General features: G+C 36.6%; 1 protein-coding gene across 1 annotated transcript in view; it reads left to right on the top strand.

The window, feature by feature from the left end:
- ATM (ATM serine/threonine kinase) overlaps window positions 1-21,895 on the top strand; it is a 56,421-nt gene that overhangs the window by 27,689 nt on the left and 6,837 nt on the right. The window contains exons 35-56 of the mRNA XM_041414596.1: window positions 143-284; window positions 909-1,085; window positions 1,440-1,608; window positions 4,039-4,126; window positions 4,481-4,636; window positions 5,408-5,516; window positions 6,298-6,386; window positions 6,482-6,584; window positions 7,636-7,784; window positions 8,293-8,397; window positions 8,898-9,017; window positions 9,866-10,100; window positions 11,446-11,613; window positions 13,530-13,649; window positions 15,010-15,227; window positions 15,949-16,156; window positions 16,743-16,856; window positions 17,254-17,412; window positions 18,559-18,697; window positions 19,057-19,139; window positions 20,408-20,548; window positions 21,500-21,616. Of these exons, the coding sequence (XP_041270530.1) occupies window positions 143-284; window positions 909-1,085; window positions 1,440-1,608; window positions 4,039-4,126; window positions 4,481-4,636; window positions 5,408-5,516; window positions 6,298-6,386; window positions 6,482-6,584; window positions 7,636-7,784; window positions 8,293-8,397; window positions 8,898-9,017; window positions 9,866-10,100; window positions 11,446-11,613; window positions 13,530-13,649; window positions 15,010-15,227; window positions 15,949-16,156; window positions 16,743-16,856; window positions 17,254-17,412; window positions 18,559-18,697; window positions 19,057-19,139; window positions 20,408-20,548; window positions 21,500-21,616 (3,109 nt within the window). The remainder of the gene's footprint in view (window positions 1-142; window positions 285-908; window positions 1,086-1,439; window positions 1,609-4,038; window positions 4,127-4,480; window positions 4,637-5,407; window positions 5,517-6,297; window positions 6,387-6,481; window positions 6,585-7,635; window positions 7,785-8,292; window positions 8,398-8,897; window positions 9,018-9,865; window positions 10,101-11,445; window positions 11,614-13,529; window positions 13,650-15,009; window positions 15,228-15,948; window positions 16,157-16,742; window positions 16,857-17,253; window positions 17,413-18,558; window positions 18,698-19,056; window positions 19,140-20,407; window positions 20,549-21,499; window positions 21,617-21,895) is intronic.

Raw genomic sequence — 21,895 nt, 5'->3', positions numbered from 1 at the left:
TCAGGTTTTGTTCTGTAAAAAAATATGCAATGGCACCAGAGATGTTGGAATTATTTACTTTGTGTACTTACAAAGGTGATTTTGAAAATCAAATACCTGAATGAAATTAATGATAACAATGTTGTGTATGTTCTATTTTCAGTATTGATGTTAGAGCTGCTGCTGTTTCCTGTTTGAAGAACATATTAGCCACCAAGTCTGGCAATGAATTTTGGGAAGTTTTTAAAAGTAAAGCTGATCCCATGTTAATCTATCTGCAGCCTTTCAGAACATCCAGGAAAAAGGTACTTCTGATACACCTTGTATGCATGGCATACGCATTAGAGAAAAAAGAAATATCTATCTTTTTTAAAAAATTAATTTGAAAAGATGTTTGAGGTAGGCTTTGATAAATGCCAGATTTGGCATCAATATAATTGCAAATCTGATTGCTTTTGTATGTCTGTTTCTCATTTCTGTTTTACCAGTTGCAGCTTTCCCTTCACATTGGAAATTACTATTTTGACATTAGAAAGCTGGGTGCTTTTATTTAGACAGACACTTTTTGATTACCTAATGGACAATGTAATGCTTTCTCAGGATTTGAGTGTTATTTGATGCAAAAAATGGTGGAAGATAGGTCAGAAATAGTGCATAATTAAAAGTGCATAAATGAGACATTTCCTAATTTTAATTTTTTTTTATTTGTAAATTAAATGTGATGCCTCATTTGATGTCACCAGTAAAATTTTATTTTTAATGCTTTCACATTTCCTTGGAAAACTTTACATTTATATGAACAAAATTGATACTGTTAATCAGCTGAAGGACTAGTAAAAGTTAATGTTTGAATTTGTGCATTGCAGTATGTTTTTTTAAATGCCATAGAATTTTTTTTATATTTGCAATTTTACATATTTTCCTTGTAGTTTCTTGAAGTGTCTGCTAATGATACAGAGGCTCCTTTAGAAAGATTGGATGACACAAACCTGTGGATTCCTCTGGGAGAAACTCATGAGACCTGGATCAGGCACCTAACTAGTTCAATACTGGACAGTGGAGGTGTGAAAAATGAAGTTCTCCAGTTGATGAAGCCACTGTGTGAGGTGAGCTAAATCATACATTTGTACATGTTTGTGTGCTGTGATGCACAAAAAATGTGATTACTCATCTTGATAGCAAGTAGTAATTTCTGCTATTAAATAATTCAGGGGCTTTGTGATCATTTATTGCAGGTACTCATAAAATATATATTCTCAAAATACAGGATTTGAGAGATAATTGCAAACATAGGTAAACTTTATATGGCTGCTTTAAGTGAATGCCACCCTGTTGAGTGGTTTGTGTGTTCTTTCTCAAGCATTACATGTTTGTTTGGGTAATTGTGAGTTTGGTTGTAACCTGAGAGACAACCAAAAAGCATTTCTTTCTTAGCAGCTGCTGTGCATTATTATTTCCAGGTGAAAGCAGACTTGTGTCAGACTTTGCTTCCATATCTGATTCATGATATCCTTCTTCATGACTCAGAAGAATCTTGGAGAAGTCTTTTGTCACTTCATATCCAGAAGTTTTTTACAGCCTGTTGCAAATCTGCCTCATCTAGTAGATGTACTCCAAATTCTGATTCAGGTAATGCCATAATATTTTTGTTTCAGCTAAAAGAGGAATTCTGGTTGTGAAAAAACTATCTTCTGATATCAAATGTATGATGTGCACTTAGAGGCAGGCAGAATTCAGCATTTTCTCCCCAGCTGATCTTTTTTGATGGAGATACCAGTAATTTTGAAGCTATTCATTGGCAGCACCACAGAAGTATCTTCTAACTTGGTTTTTTATTCATAACTGGATAATGTTTAGTACTTGCTGAATTTAGATGTTATCCAATGTTAAGTGCTGCAAGACTGAGTCATGGGTTGTCTTTTAAAATGACTGATGGGCAGGTAAATTCCTCTCTTACTCAAACAAGAGCAATAAAAAGCAGTTTTCATCTGAATTTTCCCTTTGGAGAAGACTATTTGCTTTAAGTACTGCCTAATATTGTTAATGGTCTTCCTATACATTCAGAAGACCTGTTCCATTCCAGCAAAATAAAAGGAAGTTGTAACCAAAAGAACTGCACCGGAGTATGAGAAAGGCAGGAAGTTCATTTTAAAGAAAAGCACCATTTAAACAAATGGTTCATGTCCTTTCCAGTTAGATTGTGGTTGAATTTAGTTGATATCTGTGTAAATGGAACATCTTTGTTGTTAGACACTGGGAATGGTAGATGCATTTTTTTTCAGGAGCTGAAATAAATACAGTAATTTCAGGTTAGGGTAGGTTTGTTTCTTGGTTTGGTTTGGTTTGGGGTTTTTTGTGTAGTAGCTACTGTGCTATATCTTCTAACTCCCTTGTCCAGTGACAGATCATTGAAAAAAAGAGTCTGTACAATGTCTTGCAGTCTCTTTACAGACAAGTCAGGCAAGCTTCAGGTTGCCAGAGAGGAAGGGGAACCCTTAATATTGCAGTTTTTACTAAGAGTGGTATAAATAACCCTAATGATACTAGGTGTATTTTAAAGTCTTTTCTTGGATGCTCACTAGCCTGGACTGAAATACTGGAACAGTATTCTTTCACATTTTTGAATTCAGGTAACAAGCTCTTTCTGCAACTCACAAATTTATGCTCAGATGTACAGGGTGACCCAAAATGTTCCAAGGAAAATATGAAGGGATTTTTCCAAGTTCTAGAAACTTGCAGTTAGTTCAACAATACCAGCGAGCAAATCATGGGGGTCCCTTCAATCACAGAACCAGAGTTGCTTGGTTTGGAAAAGACCTCTGAGATCATTGAGTCTAATCTGTGGCTGAACACTTCCACATCAACTACACATTGCACTGAGTGCCCCATCCAGTCTTTCCTTAAACACCTCCAGGGACAGTGACTCCACCATGTCCCTGGGAAATCACTCCAATGTCTAATCAACCCTTCTGTGAAGAATTTCTTCCTAAAAGGAATTCTATGCAGGGAATCTTACTGAAGAAGGTGAAAAACTGCCCTGGTAATAAAAAAAAATCCAAAACCATGAAGTAGCACGCAGTTCATTGTATGACAGATTGTTTACAGATGAACTGGAGGTGCAGTAGCCAACAGAGCAAAGATATGTTAATTCCAAAACTGGAGTGATAGAACATCAGATTAGAAGCAAAAATTTTAATCATCTTCAAGGAGAAGATGTTATCCTGTTAAAACAATGAGAAAACTCTTCCTAGAACATCTAGATAAATTTCATTCCAATCCATCAGGATCCAAATGGGATAAAACAAGCAGTTAGACATGGGAGAGTCAGATGCTTCTGAACACATTAATTTGTGTTTGTTGGAACACAAAAAATGCCCAGATACATTTTTATTGTGGCTTTTGCTTTCTTTAGAGGAAATTGCTACTTCTGCACCTTATAGTAATGTAGTAGTAATCAAACCTTTGCTTGTGTGCTCCATATTTCTTGCTTCTTGTAATTGGTAATTCAGAAATGACCAGAGTTATGAAGAAATTATTAACTCAATCACCAGAACACAACCTGTAGTCCTCTGATTTTTTTTTTAATCCAGAAGCAGCACATGGAAACATAGATTCTTTGAAAGTATGTGCCTGAATTTGGAAGGTATGGGGTTTTGTGTAGCCATACACACTCTAAAATATAAAATCTTCAGTAAAGTAATTTAATCAGAAGTGTTTCTGTGACTTTGGAATAACTTACATGGTGGAAGCCCAATGGCCAGAGGTCTTTTTGCGGTGATGTTAGTTCATCTCTGAATTCTGTAAGAAAAAATACAATCCATGAATTAATAATACAAAGATAATTTCATCAAATTGTGGTATAAATTGCTATAATCCCACTAACATCATGTAAGAAGAAGAAATATGTTTTGTGACAAACTATTAATTTAATTTTGGAAATGCAGTTCAAGGAAGTTTTTAGTTATTTTCTTGACTGAAAATTAATTACTTTTTATTTTGTAAATGGTGGTGATATGACAAAAGTTCATTGTATTCTTTCCTTTGAAATATACATCCCAGATCAAGAAACCCATAATTTTAGAAGTTTGGATAAAGTATCTCGACGAGCCATGCTTGCTGTTGTTGATTACTTGAGAAGACAAAAGAGGTGAATCCAAGCTTTTTCAAAACATTGCCCTAATTTCATTGTGACTGTTCAAAGATCTGTTGGTGCTCTAGATTAAAGAAAAAGAACATGGTAGAGAACATGTTGGTTTAAAAGAAAAGATATAGCAGTGACCTTGCATTTGTGACAGAAGTGGTATGGCTACCCTTAAAGGGTTCTTGCTATGCTGAAGGAGTTTGCTAAACCCTTTTACCTGATACACTTTTGTAGTATGGGTTTTCCAGGGGCTAAGATAAAGTTAGCCTTCGGGAAGCTTTATAGTTAATACTGGATTTATTTTGTTTAATGCTAGATAAAAGGTCTTTTACAGCAGTATTAAAGTCTTTATTTTATCAGATGCGTTTCAGGTACAGTTTTTGATGACAGCTTCTGGCTAGATCTGAATTATCTGGAGGTTGCTATAGCAGCACAGTCTTGTGCTGCTCACTTCACAGCCTTGCTCTACGCAGAAATCTACGCAGACAAGATAAATAGGGACAAGCAGCAAGAAAGGTAGGAGGAGTGCTGTTTCCTGGCATTTCTGGTAAAATGAATCATATTTTGTGAGTCCCAGCAGTGTTTTGGTTTTAGTTATATGAAATACCAAGAAAGCTGTAAAAATATTCCATTGGTGTGTGTATATGGACACGGAAAATATTTCAAGTCCTTGAATGCAATCCAAGCCTCAAAAGAGTATCATGCTGACTTGTAATCAGAAACTTTTCTTAGTGATTTTAGTTACATTACAGCCAGAAGTTAACCAAGGGGAGAAAGTAAATGTCAGAATGATGAATGTAATTCTGTGAATAGAGCTAAATGATGCTTGTAGGAACTTTCTTCCATAACAGATAATTATCTTTGTTTTCTGGTCTAGTAAGATCAAAATATAGAACTAATTTAGGTTTTGTGACAAACCACTGTCAGGTAGTGGAAATATAACAAAAGTTTGGTTGTATGCACATACATTAACTAATTGCTTTTATTCTTTCACAGAGGAAAGAACACTTCAGGCATTCACAAAAGCAGTTTGATTTAATAAAAGATTAGGAATTGCAAGGTGTGTGTAGGGGGGGTTCTCCAGAAGAATACCTCGGTGTTAAAATCCCTTGACGTTGATATTCCCAGCTCAACTGATCACTTCCTCATTCTGATGGAGAGCCATACTGAGTAACCTGGGGATATGATAGTCTTTCATTTACTGTTTGTGCCTTTTATTTCTTGAGTGCTGTCTCAGAATTTCTTTAGTTCTCTGTATGAAATCTCATATTGAAACATTTCTTTTAGATCTTCTTTTAAAGCGGCTAAGAGTTTGACATTTGAAGAGGAAAGTCAAAGACCACCTATTACTACTTTGAATGAGAAAAGTAAAGAAGAAACTGGTCTAAGTTTGCAGGTACTTGTGTGTGCCTCCTAATCTGAATGCAAACCTTCTCAGATAATTACGATTAACAGTTGGTTTTATCTGAGCTGAAAGTAGATCTAGTAGAATTCAAAAAATGTGTTTTAAGGTTCTCCTCATACTTTAATTCAAAATGAACTCTGTCGCCTTCCAGACAAATTAAATTGAGTATTTGTTCACCTGAAACACTAACTAACTGCCAAGTCTGAAATCACAGCAAAGCAGGCTTTGTTTCCTGAAAGAACTGACTTCAGGGTGGTAGCCAGCCAAATATTTTTCAGTTTGTTTTGTCACATATATATATATTCATTAAAAATCAGCAAGTGATGTAGAAGTTGTAATTATCAAAATCAAAGTAGTATTATCTCCCTCAGGCTTATTTGATACATCAAATCTGATCCAGTAGCTTTGTCTAAATTGCTTCTTTCCATAGTTCATTATTCCAGGACTGTGTTTGTATAACTTTCATGATGCATTGCTTAGTTGGTGTATCTGATGTTCATTTACTATCATTGCCTTTTGCTTTTCAACTAGCCCACCTAATGCCCAGCTCTAGATCTTTAAGAAACAAATTAGCATTGAAAGTAGGCCTGAAGAGTTTGGCAAGACTGCATAACTTTTTTCCCTATCATGATAGCCAGCTCAGGTACTACATAAAGGAAAATTAAGCAATGATGTTACCTGTAAAAACATTTGTAAACTGATATGATTTATGTAAAACTAACTCGAGCTGGTTCCAAAAAAACAGTTCTTTGTTTTGTGGTGCGTGTTCTAGGACCTTCTCATGGACATCTACAGAAGCATTGGAGAACCTGACAGTCTTTATGGTTGTGGTGGAGGAAGAATGTTACAGCCATTGGCACGGTATAATTTATTCATGTTCTTATGTTCTTTAAAGGCATTGCTTTCATTTACTAATAAAGAACTTAAATTGAAAACTTCTTTTTCACTCACAACAGGATAAGAACATATGAGCATGAAGCAGTATGGGAGAAAGCCCTTGTAACATATGACCTTGAGACAAGCCTCTCTCCATCTACTCGCCAGGCAGGAATAATAGAGGTAATATTATTTTGAGGAAATGAGTGCAAGAAGTGATATTCATCATATTGAGTCATTTGTAGTGAGTCCAAAATTGTTTTAGGACTGAAAGTGATCTCTTTGTTCATTAAGTCTAGCCCATTGTCATTGGCATCCAAACTGTGTAATATAAGACAACTCAGTATTTGTTCTGAAAACATTATGGTTCTTAGTCCTCTTGTCACTCACCCATAATCCCTGTCATGGGTAATGAATTTTGTGAAATACTTAAAAATAAGAGTATTCAATATTATTCCAGATTTTGGCCAGCTCCTAAAATGGCAAGATATAGAAAGTAATGTAGTTGGTTATTTTTGTTATCTCATTCTTAAACCACTCCACTATGAGTCACTGTGTGATATTTCTGATACAGTAGATAAAAAGAATTGATGTTATTTTGAATCCTTAATATGCTTTGCCTTTGTAGGCTAAAAATGTTTATACCATTTCTGTAAAAATGTAGCATAGATGTATGTGTGTTTCCCCTTATTTAGTTTTCCTATAGTACTTTTAATTTCTTACCACAAATTATTTAATATCACTGTTAAAATTCCATTGTGTTTGTCCTTCATACATGTCCTTGACATGTAATCTGATTAATTGGTCACAATTATAAAGACATTATGGCCTTCAAACAGATAGAAGTTATAGGAAATCTTTTCAAATCCTCATCAGGAGAAGCATTTCATTAAGAAGTAAAATTCATTTTGACTTGCCACCCAGGAATGATGGCATGGAGAAATGTGTGCTGATAGTTAATTTGAAGCACTGTGTTAAAATTTATTTTAAAAAATGCCAGTCACACTAGTAAAAAAAAACAAAAACATTTTCCTGGAGTTGCAGATATCAATAGTCTGATTGGTAGTCTTATTAAAAATTTTTCATTTTACATGTAGAGTTTAGAAATAGTTATGGCCCTGTCTTTTCTGCAAAGAGTTCTTTGTTTCCAAAAGTAAAACAAGGCCCTTAAAAAAATATCAGTTATGTTTAATAAAGGAGGAAAATAAATTTTGAGTAATTTTCTTAATTTTAGGCTTTGCAGAATTTTGGGCTTTGCCACACTCTTTCCATGTACTTAAAAGGGCTGGAACATGAAAACACTGAGTGGTGTGCAGAACTGCAGGAAATACGGTACCAGGCAGCATGGAGGAATATGCAATGGAGCCACATCTCTTCTGTCAAGTAAACCACCTTATCTTTTTGCTAGTTTTTTAAGCAGAAGGCAATAGGGTCAGATCCAAGCAAAAAAAGACAAGATTAGAACGTAGTTTTTGTGAAGCATGTCACCTAATTCATCTTAATCATTGAATTGAAAAGTAGTGTTTTTCACTTAGACTTGTCTTGTTTCAATGCACATCACTTGTTTTTTTCATGGGAAACTGTACACAGGTGATTCTTCTTTTTGATTGTTCATAACATTAAACTGAAATTTTCCATTTTTGATTCATATAGTAATTGTATCTTCAGTATGAGAAAGGGATAGAGAGAGCTTTTAGTATCAGTTTATAAGAAAATAGGGAAAATATTACTCAGTAAACCACAAGAGGTTATCAAGTCCTGGATATACAAAGACCAGTGTTGATTCATGGCTACTGTACAGCTGAAAATTTTTGTCACAAAGACAAAATTGACTTCATAGAGAAATACAGTTTTCATTTTATTCTATGTTAACTTTTGTTTTATTTATTAGAGATGAAGCAGGAAGTCCAGGGTACCATGAATCATTGTATGATGCTCTTCAGTCTTTGCGAGATAAGGAATTCTCTGCTTTCCATGACAGTCTTAAAGATGCCAGGTAACAAATTGTATGCAAATACTGTGATGTGGGAGAGAGAGATGTGTGTGTTTGTAGTCACAGGTTATGTATGAAAGACTATCAAGGGGTTTTATGGGCTCAAGCAAAGATTCATGCATAGAATAAAAATGACTTCCAGACTGCAACTCTACGTTTTTTAACTTCAGTTTGTCATCTGTACATATGTAATTTGTGTGCTAATTGAACATACATTTCCTGTACACATCCCTTACTTTGTGGACCTCTTAAGTGGATTCCAGTGCTGAGTGCTCTTCTTTAGCTGAGCTGTCACATCGATTTTGGAGTTTCTGAGTCTTTACTGTGTTTTCATTTATTGACAAACTTTTTGTTTTTTTAATTTGAATGGTAGTGCAAAGTAACTCTAGACTGAAGAGTTTTGCTACTTAAATTCACCGTATGGAAACTATGTTATGGATATTTGGAATTACTTGCTGATATTTAATAAAAATAATCTTACTATTTTTCTGTTAATTCCACAGAGTGAATGAAGTAGAAGAGCTGTGCAAAGGCAGTCTTGAGTCTGTTTATTCATTATATCCAACCCTTTGCAGACTACAGCTAATTGGAGAGTTGGAAAATGCAGGTCTGCTGTTCTCCAGGTGATTTCTTAAGATTGTTTCACACCACTTCCTCAGTTTGTAGCACTTTTAGTAATCAAGCAGAGCACAAAACTTAAAAATACCTCAACAGATTTTATTCATCAACATCTCAACCATCATATTGAAAATTACAAGGATTTTACCTTCACTACATGAGGACAATTTTAGATTCTCTTTATTTCCAGACTGGCTTAATTTGCAGTCTAGTTTGAGTTATTTCATATCATGCCAATATAGTGTTTTAAATAACTGTTATCTTTCCTTTGTATTGAGTTCTCTCATACTCCTAGCTTCTGATTTACTCAAGTAACTGAGTCCTCCTCTTTTAGTTTCTTTTCTAAAAATGTTTTCCATTTCCCTAATGACATCCATAGCTTTACTGAAAGCTGTTTCAGTTTGAATCATTTTCTTCATGGACCTCTATTACCATCAGTATTCTTCCTAAATTTTTAAGATTGCTTTTAGTCACAGGAAGGTATTTATCTCAGTAGTGCTATTAACACTGAATTTTCTCTGCCATAGTTCTGTCAGTTTGGTAGCTAAGTCACCCTACAGTCTTTTCAGCTATGTTTGAGTGTGATTCCCTTTGCTGATGGACCTTTAACACAAGCTTTTGATGCTTAATCAGGAATATTTACAGAGGAGTAGTTCACCTGAGTGTTGTTGTGTTTAAAACTGGAAGGCTTCCAGTTTAGTCTGCATATGGTAACCATTGTATGGTTTTATCACTATTTCTTGAAGTGCAGGTTTTGAACTTTCTCAGCAGTTTACTTCTTACTCATCTTGCGTTTCACTGATGTTTACTGAAAATTAATAACAAGTCTTTTTTCTTTTGGGAACAATTGCAGATCTGTTACTACTCAACAACTGAATGATGTTTATTTGAAATGGCAGAGACAGTCCCAGCTTCTCAAAGACAGTGACTTCCATTTCCAGGAACCTGTCATGGCTCTGCGCACTGTAATTTTGGAAATCTTACTTGAAAAGGAGAGTGAAAATACCAAAAGAGAATGTATTAAAGACCTCCTGACCAAACATCTAGTGGAGCTCTCTAGATTGGCAAGAACTGCTAAAAATACTCAGGTAACAAATTTCAGGAAAGATCAGGAACAGATGTTTAGGTTTTTTTAGTTTATAAAAGAACTTAATTTTTTAACAGTACTAATGATTAACTGTATTCTAAGTTTATTCAATAAATCAATCAGAGACTTAAGTTATGTAGAATTTATTAATAAATTGTATTTATGAACATGTTTTTTGAATTTTTTTTCATAAGTGTAAGCCACTGAATGAGGTAGATAATACAGAAATTACATTTTTAGTGAAGAGTGCTTTTCTAGCTCTGTTGCTCATTTTGGTGCAGTTTTACATATCCAGCTTTCACTTGCATCATATGTTGTAGTGTTCCAGAATAAAACTGCAGAGATAGCTTCATTGCATCTCTGTATTTAGTGTTGTCTTCAAAGTTTAATGCTCTCAAAACACCGTTGCACTGTGGTAAATCTCTTTCTGTGAATAACTTTCTGGGATTTGCACTATCAGTGTTTTTTTCAGTTGCTGATGCATTTAAGGTCCAGAGTCAGCCTTGATTTGTTCTAGGTGGTGCACTGGATGAGTAACTCCACAAGAATTTACAGAGCAACAATATCCTCGAGGGACCTCTACAGAAAATAGTTACAGCTAAATACAGAATCTGGAAAGGTGTTTAAGACTTCACATATGCAAAACTAAATTAAACTTTGATTTCAGGAAGGTTCTAACTCTTTTTATGAATAGTGATGAAATCAGTAGAACAGCACTGTCTTTGATTTCATGAATTTGCAGAGGCACTTTACTCAGTGCCTCTGAAGCTGTTGGGGAGAATGATTTCAGATATTTTTGTCTCGTGCCTGCCCAGCCACCAACACTGTGGCGTTGAGTGTCCTGTAAGAGCCTCAAGTTTGTTAAAAGCATAGTTTACTGCTTGTGCTGTCATAGTCATACTGAGTAGTGAGGATGGCACTTTACCAGTGATATGTGTGAAGATGTAGGCATGCTGAAGGATTAATATGTGGTGGTGCCATTTTTTAAATTATTTTTCTGTAGTCTGTAATAATGCATGTAATAATGTAATAATAATTGCTAAGCTATAAATCCATTAATTCAGGAGGTACTGATTTCTTTACCTCCAGTTGAAAATGTTAAATATAGATACTTTATTTTAGAGTTTGTGAGGCTTGATTCCAGTCTATTCTTGTTGCAAATCAGGATTTTCTGCAAGTGTATAGAAAAATAATTTCATATCTTTGCTGCAAGTAAATTTTTTATTTGGATGGGCAGACTATGCTGCACAAATAGAGAAAATGGAGAAGGAGTCTAAAAACAAAACTTGCTGTGAGATACAGATATTTTACTTAAAGAATTATTCATTACTATTTTTCAATTTCAGCTTCCGGAAAGAGCTATGTTTCAAATCAAACAACACAATCCAAATGGAAATGGAGTTTCTGAGTGGCAGCTTGAAGAAGCTCAGGTTTTCTGGGCTAAAAAGGAAGAGAGTCTTGCACTGAATATACTTAAAACAATGATAAAAAAATTAGATGCAGAGTGGTTTCAGGTATGTGTTACATCGTGTCTGAACTTATGGGAATTAAATTATTTAAGATCCTCATTCCACTTTCAGAAGTTTTCCCACTGAAGAAAATTAAAAGCCCCTCTGCAATATTAAATACTAAATCTGGGTTGTACTCTCAGAATGTCTGAAAGAAAAAAAACTGTGTTAGCAAATCTTGTTAGGGGTTTTCAAAGAGAGTCTGTAAGATTGGCAAATATAAGAATTCATTATTCATAGTCCAACACTAAACCATGTCCGTAAGCACCACATGTACATGCCTTTCAAATCCATTTTAAACAGGGATGGTGAGTCCACCACTTCTTTGGGCAGCCTGTTCCAATGCTTAACAATCCTTTTAGTGATTAATATCCAACCTAAATCTCCCCTGGTGCAATTTGAGGCCGTTTCCTCTTGTCCTACTACTTGTAGCCTGAGAGAACAGAGACCAGCCTCCACCTGGCTGCACCCTCCTGTCAGGCAGCTGCAGAGAGTGATGAGGTTCCCCTGAGCCTCCTTTTCTCCAGGCTGAACACCCCCAGCTCTCTCAGCTGCTCCTCACAGCACTTGTGCTCCAGACCCTTCCCCAGCTCCGTTGCCCTTCCCTGGACACGCTCCAGCCCCTCAATGTCTTTCCTGCAGTGAGGGGCCCAGAGCTGAGCACAGGATTGGAGCTGTGGCCTCAGCAGTGCTGAGTACAGGGGGACGGTCACTGCCCTGCTCCTGCTGCCACACCACGGCTGATCCAGGCCAGGATGCCATCGGCCTTCTTGGCCACCTGGGCACACCCTGGCTGATGTTCAGCTGCTGTTTGCCAGCACCTCCAGGGCCTTTTCTGCCGGGCAGCTTCCCAGCCACTGCCTTGGGTTGTTGTGACCTGGCACTTACCTTGTTGAACCTCATACAGCTGGCCTTGGCCCATCAATCCAGCCTTTATGGATTCCTCAGTATGGTGTTTGTTAAAATATGGTCTACAAATACTTGATAAACTTAATTTCCTGTACCACTGTGGTAAAAATGCCTTTATGTCCATACCTTTACATTTACCTGTGATGGCATTCTTTGAGAATTTCTAGAGGATAAGCCATTTGCTTTGAATCCATGTATCTTCTTAAGGAATATCACACTTCAGAAAAGCTGCATTAATTTGGGCCAAGTTCTCCATACATACGAGGGCAAAATCAAGAGTTGCTACTCTTTTGATTTTTGTAATCTCTCCATGAATCAATTGAGGAGGCCCTCCAGAAATTTTGGAAGGCCCTTCCTTACATTTACCCTGTCCATGTAAGGAGAATTTGTGTTTTCACAGCCTATGATGTTCACATATGTATTTCACAGTCAGTGTTGCCATCTTGGTCACATGGTCTTTCATATGTACCCTATATTAGAAGTATTTTGCAAACTTATCCTATTCTGCAGTTAAAGCTGAACATCCAGTCTGGAGAAGAGTCCTTTGTAAATGCACTCCATCATCTTCTCAAAACACTTTAATCAAGTTTCCATGTAGAAGTCTGTGTGAAGAATTTGATGATCACATATGGTTTTTGTGGTTCCTGATTGTTACTTACATAGTTGTCTGTTACTTCAGACTAAGTGGGGATATTTATAAGTATTTTTAAAATTTTTATTGCATTGTGTCATTGATTTATTCTGCTTCTGATTGTTCAAACTATCAGGTATTTTAAAATGTGCACTCTCCTTTTGCCTTATGTAGAATGTGAATGTGGTTTAAGGTTATTGACTACTGTAGATGTGGATAGAAAATGAGTCTGTAAGTACATTATGTGTAATAGGCCCCAGTGATTGAATTCTATTCAGGTTTTAAAGGCTTTAGAAATTTCCTACCTCATATGTAAAAGACGTTTTTATTTGATGCCTCCTTCTCTTTAATTTTTTTTTTCCCAAAACTTGCTTTTCCAAAGGTCGAGAATGATCCTCACCTGAAACTGATGTATACAGAGTGCCTGAGGCTCTGTGGAACCTGGTTAGCAGAAACATGCTTGGAAAACCCTACAGTCATCATGCAGAAATACTTAGAAAAGGTGCCTTCAGTCTTTGAAATGTACAGTCTGTTAGATAATGCTGTGTTAAAATACAGTGTGAAAATGTCAAGTAGATTTTTCAGTGCAGTCTTTAGTTTTCTGTATTGAAAATATGGTTTCTTATATAAATATTATGGTTTCACATTGTGTTGTGTAACACTGTAATCTTGCTAAATGTTCAGAATATGGCTTTGTAGAAATCACAGTAAAACATCTTTTATTGGCTTAGAAGTACAGTGATTATAACTAGTAGTGTAGTTCTCCTTTCCTCTTCCCTAGCCCTACCTCTTCCTTCTCAGGACAATTATTCACTCACCAGCTTTTCAGTACAGCCATTATATTTCACAGAAACACAGAATCAATCAGGTTGGAAAACAACTCTGGGACTATGGAGTCCAACCTGTGACCCAACACCTCCATGTCAACCAGACCATGGCACCAAGTGCCGCATCCCATCTTTCCTTAAACACCTCCAGGCATGGTGACTTCAACACCTCCCTGGGCAGCCCATTCCGTGTCTGATCACCCTTTCTGTGGAGAAATTCTTCCTGATGTCCAACCTGAGCCTCCCCTGGTGCAGCTTAAGGTTAAGGTTATGTCCTCTTGTCCTACCTCTTGTTACCTGGAGAAGAGCCTGACCTCCCACCTGGCTACACCCTCCTTTCAGGCAGTTCTAGACAGTGATAAGGTCATCCCTGAGATGCTGCAAAGTCTTGGTCTAGTGCTTCAAAGTGCTGTAATTTTTTTGTTTTAAACTTCTAGCCAGTAATAGAAATGTTTGTATTAATATTTGCCCACTTTGCATTTCTTTATTTCACGCTAATTTGTGAAACTCGACATAGTTGCCTTTCTCTGTTGCTATCTGTGTGCTTTCTTCACTCTGATGATTTGAATCCATGACTTTCTTATGTAATTTCCTTTACTTTTGGCACTTTTTGGACTGTCTTCCATTTTTTTCTCACCATCTTGTGATACAAGGCAGTAAGAGGATTTTAAAAATTCATGCCTCGTTACTGTAAAAGATAAGTAAGCATGGAAAATTGCTGTATGGCTATTAAAGCTGTTTCATACAGGATAATCTTTTTTGACTGTTTGCACTGAAACATTTCTCCAAGATTAAATTCACTTAGGAGAAAAATATTCAGCCTGTTAGATTCATTTTGTATGCATATTTATTCCATCACAGGCAATATTAAATAATCGATTCAAGGAGATGACCCTGCCTGAGCAGGGATGAGCTCCAGAAGTCCCTTCCAGCATCAACCATTCTGTTTTTCTGTGAGAATAGAGTTTCATCAAGTTTTATGCAGCACTATTTATCTGATTATTGATCTTACCATTATTGTAACTTCTCCTTTAGGCTGTGGAAATTGCTGCAAGCCACAGTGGCGACAGCAGTGATGAGCTGAAGAAAGGAAAGATGAAGGCTTTCCTCTCCTTGGCTCGTTTCTCTGACAATCAGTACCAGCGAATTGAGAATTACATGAAATCCTCGGAGTTTGAAAACAAGCAGACGTTGCTGAAGAAGGCCAAGGAGGAGGTTGGTCTCATCAGGGAGCGTAGGGTTCAGACCAACAGGTGAGCATTAAATGGAGACTGGATACTATGGAGCTGTCACAGCCTCCAGCTCTACTCTCTGGGCAGCGCGTGCAGCGTGGGTCACCTCTCTACAGCTCCATTTTGCCTTCTTCACAAAGCAGTGGCCACATGCACAGTGCTTGTTGTGAATGGTTTCTGAACTGTGCCTGGACATGGTCTGGGCATGTGCTGGATACTGTGGGCCAAAACTAAGCCAAGGACCCAGTGTGGATGATCATGGCCTGGAATTCATGTGTGTTCCCTGGATCTGTTCAGTTTATGTGGCAAAAAGGTTACATAGTGTAAATAAATGAGTTGGCATTTTTCTCTATTTCACATTTAGTGAGAGAGTAGAATTAAATTTAATACAGAATTCTTAAGGATTTACTAAGAGCAACAGCAAGTGAGCAGAATAGGCTGAACTTCAGCTGCTGGAAACTGAAGTCATTACGCAAATGATCTGTACTGGATCATTTCACATTTATACCAATATTGAGATTAAATCAAGAAGAGAGAAGACAGGAAGTTGACTTACAGCAGCGGGTCTGTGTGCACATACAGCTTCCCACAATACAGTTTCTTAGTTGTTTATTTTACTGTGCTTGTACACACAAAGCAACTTTAAAAATGTTAAATTAGTAATTGAGAGACCTAGGGAAGTCCTTGCTGTAAGCTGATTAAGAAATAATTTGTTGTTTAAACATGACATCTCTTCATGTAGGTACACAGTGAAGGTTCAGCGAGAACTTGAGCTGGATGAAGGGGCAATACAAGCCCTGACCGAGGACCGTAAACGCTTCTTGTGTAAAGCTGTGGAGAACTACATCAGCTGTTTACTAAGTGGAGAAGAACATGATATGTGGATATTCCGACTCTGTTCCCTCTGGCTTGAAAATTCTGGAGTTGACAGAGTCAATGAAATGATGAAGGTATATGTTTGCTCCATTTTTTTCCTAATGCTTTGGCAAATAAATATCCATCTTCTCCTTCTCCTGTATTTCTAGAAGATGAATTACGTAGCTCCTTAACTTTTCCTGAAAACTTTCTTTTTTCAGTTGTCATTGCTTATCAATTAGTTTTTCATCAGTGAGACCTGTAGTTCTCAATGCATTTTAATTTAATTAGCATTTAAATTTAAGATTAATTAGCATTTTAATTTGACACGTCTGTATGATTAAACATATCTCATATCGTTTACTGTGATCCCCTTGTTCTTCACTTACCTTGGAATCTACCCATCTTCAACATCCTTAGATACATTATTCCTTTTTATATTATATATACTTTCAGGTTAAAAGCCATGAAAGGTAGAATAAAAAATAGTACTCCTATGAAGGACTTGCAACATTTAGGAGACACGGGCCAAGATGATGTAATACTCCCTGAATTGCTGCTTGATCAGACAACCATGATAATTCTTAATTTTAAATTATTATTTTTATTGCAGTTTTTGTTAGGTTTAGTACAGCTAGTTTAGTTTAGCACAGCTCTCTAACTGAGTTTTCTCTCCTACAGAAAAATGCACAGAAGATCCCTTCATACAAGTTCTTGCCTCTGATGTACCAGCTGGCTGCTCGAATGGGAACTAAGATGATGGGTGGTTTAGGATTTCATGAAGTTCTGAATAATGTAATTTTTGCTTTTCTTATCTAAAGATACCTTGACTGGCTTGATAGCGCCTACTTCTAAGCAATATCCACCTTACTCTGAGCAGTTACAGCTAAACAAGTTACATCGGTGATAAGGGGGTATTAAAAATGAGTGATGCCAAATCAGTATGGTGGGGGAAGAGGATTGGGGATTTCTTTCATTTCTTAACTTAAAACAACTTTTTTGATTTTCTTGTAGTATAAGAGTATTATAGAGATCTACTTTGAATATTTTTTCAGTTGTGGAAATACTAAGTATTACCTTTTATTTCATCTTAGGAACCTTAGAAGTTCAAAAGAAATAATGTTAATTAAGTACTGGGGTTTTTTTCTTCTATACTGTTTTCAATAATGGGATCTTCTTCTTTTGTTGGCAGCTAATGTCTCGAATTTCACTGGATCATCCGCATCATACTTTGTTCATAATATTAGCTTTGGCTAATGCTAACAAAGATGAACTCCTCACAAAACCAGATGCAATAAGAAGAAATAAGTTAATTAAAAATGCACCAAAAGAGATCTCCCAGCTTGATGTGGTGACTACAAAAACTTCTTTTCTATTAATCACATTCAATCCTTTAATTTTGTTAAAAAATGAAAAAACCCAAAACATGTAAAGGGATATTTAGTGTAGAGCTCATTAGGAGACTTTTGTTAAGAAGCAGTAGGAGGGAAACAGTACTTTTGATAATTAAAAGACCCCTTTTGTGTATACATAGGTAATTATTATTGAAAGAAATCATTCCAGGATTGAGCAAAATACAGTTAACGTTTTGTGCCACAAATAGCCCTGATCATTGCAGACTCTTGTGATAAAAGTCCCTGATGTATCATTCTGTAAAAGGCATTTTAGATGCAAGAAAGACTTCAGTGGCTTCATTGTTGAAAGTACACAATGAACTGGGAATTTTTTCTGCTTTGGGTGGTAACGTGTTCCATCTAAGTGTGCCTTGTGCAGTATATCTTTTGGTCCTTGGTATGTTAAAAGCCCTGCTGATAGGTAATACTGAACTGTGATTTCATGGTAATGTTGGCTTTGCTTAATTTTTGTTTAACCTCTCTTTGGAATCATCTCGCACCTGAAGTGTTGCCCCTTCTTTCCCCCATCGTTGTAGGCCTGACATGGTTGGTTGTCATTGTCCTCTTACCCCCCACACCGATACATTTTTTCACCACATTTTTACGTGGCTTTTTTTTTGCCTTTCTCTTACATCTGTAGTTCTTTTGTGATTCCCCCCTTTTGGATTGGGATTATGCTAAAGTAAGTCTCTCAGAGCCAGGCACAGAAGGAATGCATGGACAGGTTTCTGTCTTTTGCATACAAGATTTTTTTCTTCAGCTGGGGGAAATAACAGAAGCAGGCAGATGGTGGAAGAAATCTAAAAAAACCTGCCTGTCCTTTATTGTGAAGAACTTTTGCTTGCCTTTTGCACTTTGCCTGGACAGGTTTGCTCCCTCTCCATTGCCAATAATATTTTATATTACTCAGATCAGACAGCACAGAACTTTTTCTCATAATTATTTCAGGTCATCTCACAAAGGGCTGTCCATTGCTGTAGTTTGCTTTGTTTTCATAGGACATATCTCAATTGTACTTAATTGACTGCATGTTGTGATGCATCTTTAATATTAAAAAATGTAGTTTACAAGGTCTGATGTTTGTTTTCCTTGGGTTTTTTTAGGACAGAATGGAAGCTGCCCGCACAATAATTAATATTGTAAGGAAAAGAAGAGCTCCTATGGTTAGAGACATGGAAGCACTTTGTGATGCTTACATCACATTAGCAAATTTAGATTCTACTGTGTGGAAATCTGAAAGAAGTAAGTTTTAGGAAAACTGGGTTTTGTTTTAATAATGAAGACAGGGTTTATTTTCTCAGATTAAAAAGTGTTTTTTAAATACTGATGCTTAGTTAAAAGAAGTACTAGCATTGTGTCCTATTTTTGATAGATACAGAATGCAGTCTGGATTAAAAGTCATAGTAATTACTTGCACTGTAGGGTTCAGACCCTTAGTATGAAACTCCAGAAATCACCAGTTGTCCTGTGGTCATCTTCATCAGCTCAGTAAAAGTATGCAGTGAGGTTTTGGGTCCCAAAAGCAATGTAAGCTGGGTTTTGTCAATGCAGGTGTATTTTATAGCTCTGAATTTAAAAATATTAATTCCTCTTAATTACAGAAGGAATAAGTATTCCAGCTGACCAGCCAATCATTAAACTGAGGAACTTGGAGGATGTTGCTGTTCCTACCATGGAAATTAAGGTGACTGAAGTTGAAAAAATATACACTGTATATTTTATATATACATACATATATACATCCTAGAATCATCTTCAAGCTTTTGTAATGGCAGTCATCTCTTCATCTGATTCCTGTGGTTTTTACAGGTCCACCTATGGAGATACTTCCTTGTCAGGTGGGAGGTGCAGGGTGAGATGGTTTCCTTAGAAGACCTTGATCCCAGGCATTATGTGTGCTGGATAGTGGTTTATTGTACAAAGACAGCTTTGCTACTGTTACCTCTGAGTAGTCTCATTATCAAAAGGTGATATCATAGTGAGCTGCCTAACTCACACAGGGGGTTTGGGAGTGTGAATCTCCTGTGTTGTAGGTGTTAGCTCAGAGTTTCAGGGAGGCAATTGAATGTCACAGAAGGTGTGAGAATTAACAGGTGTGCCTCTTCTGCTGTTCCCATGCTTTTACCATTCAGTAATGGGCAATGATCCATTCCCATTGGCTGGGTGGGTGCATAGGCACTCACCTTTTGATACCACATACTCCACCTGGGAAACTGTGCAGTTTCAGGAGCATAGAGTTGCTTTTTTGACCAGCATCTAATTTTAAATGTTGCAAGGCCAGAATTCCTCATGTTGAAATCCCTCAGGCTATGTGTATAAAGCTGAATAAGTCAAGGGGCTGCTTAAGTTATTTGACTTCAGAAACCAGAAGTTGCCACCCGTGGTAAATATCATCTGTTTGTAGGGCTGCAGTTGGCCCCAGGTGTTGCTCCTTTGTACAACTGGATCGTTCTTTTCTTTGCCTTTCTTCTCCTCCAGTACAGACTGACTGAATGGCTGCAGGTCTGTGATGTAGCCTCCAGGGGCAGCATTGCTCTGAGGCATGAGAATGCAAAGGGTGCCTGAGGTACAGATCCTGTACCCTGCAGCAGGTTTGGGATTGTACATTTGGTCCTTAGATTAGTTTGAGCCTAATGCTCCCCAGCGAAATGTGAGCAGTTTCTTGGGACAGTGCTAGCTGGGACCGGCTAACATTGTGTCACAGCTTGTTTAGTGCAAGTCTGCAGTACCATGTCCCCTCTACCAATGAGGTGAACAAGGAGGAATAAAAAAACTCCTCTGCTCAGCATGTTTTCATAGCCTTTGTGGTATTAACTTTGTAGGTGATGGAGTGCTCATATTAATATTTACCATATAGTCTGCTAATGAGATTTGCAAGCAACTTATTGCTGCTTTCTCTGAGTGAAATGGAGGTAATATTTACATTCATTTTAACCATATTTTTAATTTCAGGTGGATCCCACAGGACAGTATGAAAATTTGGTGACAATAAGTTCATTCAAGCGAGAATTTCGTTTAGCAGGAGGCATAAATCTGCCTAAAATAATAGATTGTGTAGGATCAGATGGTAAAGAAAGGAGGCAGCTTGTTAAGGTAGGTTCTGTCAGTTGTAATGACATCTCAGAGACTTAGCATGCTAGAAATTTTTTTTTAAGGTCTGCTGTCAGTTTTCTCATGTATAGTTTCTGTACCGTGAGCAGACCTTTCACACTTCACTGTCAGTTTTCTCAGTTAAGGAATGCTCTAATAAACGAAATTGTGAAGTATTAATAAGTAATATAATATAAATAATAAGTAATTATATTAAATATGTTTGTAATTATTTTTTCATCAGTGCATGTAATTAATATCTAGTAGCTTACCTGAAAACTGCCAGACTTGCCTGGCCATGTCTCAGCTGGTGACCTGAAGTGTTCTGTAAATAAGCACCAACATATTGTGTTAAACATGTCCTTTCTTCTTCCCCATATAAAAAAGTGTTTGCAATTCAGAGACAATCAAAAGCATGCACATAGAAGTAAAGATCTATAAAAAACTTTATTTCTCCTTAGACTCAGCTGATTTCATTCTCTCTTTGAATGCAAACATTGAGCAGTTGCTGGGAGAATTCTGTTTTGCTGCTAATTATGGGTTAGTTTTGAAAGCTTTAAAGAGAAGCATGAATCACTAGATCTGCATCCAGCAATCAGAACTGCAGTGCCAACTGATGCTGCTTCTCCTGTGTGCTGGCTTGCTAAATAATGGTGAAGCAAATACCTGTTTTTAAAAAGAGAACCATAAGACACGTAGGTTGATTGAAACCTGAATCAAATAACATCTTAAAAAAAAAAAAGATAATTTAAGTTAATGATGGTTCTGTTTAAGCAGCTAACAGAAAACCAAATACAGAGGAAAAAACAACTGTTAATTACATTTGATTGAAAGTGATTATTGTGGAAAGGTAATTTGTGTTTTGTGCATTTTTTAAAATAATTTTTTTACTTGCTGAGCGAGAAATGGATGCTGAGAAGTGTTTTTCATCTGCTTTTTGTGTTTATGCTGAAGGGGCGTGATGACCTGAGACAAGATGCTGTCATGCAGCAAGTTTTCCAGATGTGCAATACATTGCTCCAGCAAAACACTGAAACAAGAAAGAGGAAATTAAATATCCGAAGATACAAGGTAACCCTGAACCATAAATTTTCTCTGTGATGGCAGAGAAATAAAGCATATTTCCTCCTTCTTCTCTTTTTAACCCAAATGCAGTATAAAAGGATTTTTATTTATGGGCTATTAAAATAGTCCCTGTGCTTTAAGGTATGGAATAAACAACATATTTATTACAATTTTAAGTTTTTTTCAAATCATTAAAATAAATTTATCGATGCCTAATATATATTTAAATACTCTTCAAAGATTTCTTTATATGAACTTGTAATTGAAAAGAAATTAGGTAATACA

Source organism: Onychostruthus taczanowskii, unplaced genomic scaffold, assembly GCF_017590055.1.
Source record: "Onychostruthus taczanowskii isolate IOZ18803 unplaced genomic scaffold, ASM1759005v1 scaffold105, whole genome shotgun sequence".
In the NCBI taxonomy this organism is placed as follows: Eukaryota; Metazoa; Chordata; class Aves; order Passeriformes; family Passeridae; genus Onychostruthus; species Onychostruthus taczanowskii.
This window is presented reverse-complemented; position numbering and strand designations above follow the sequence as displayed.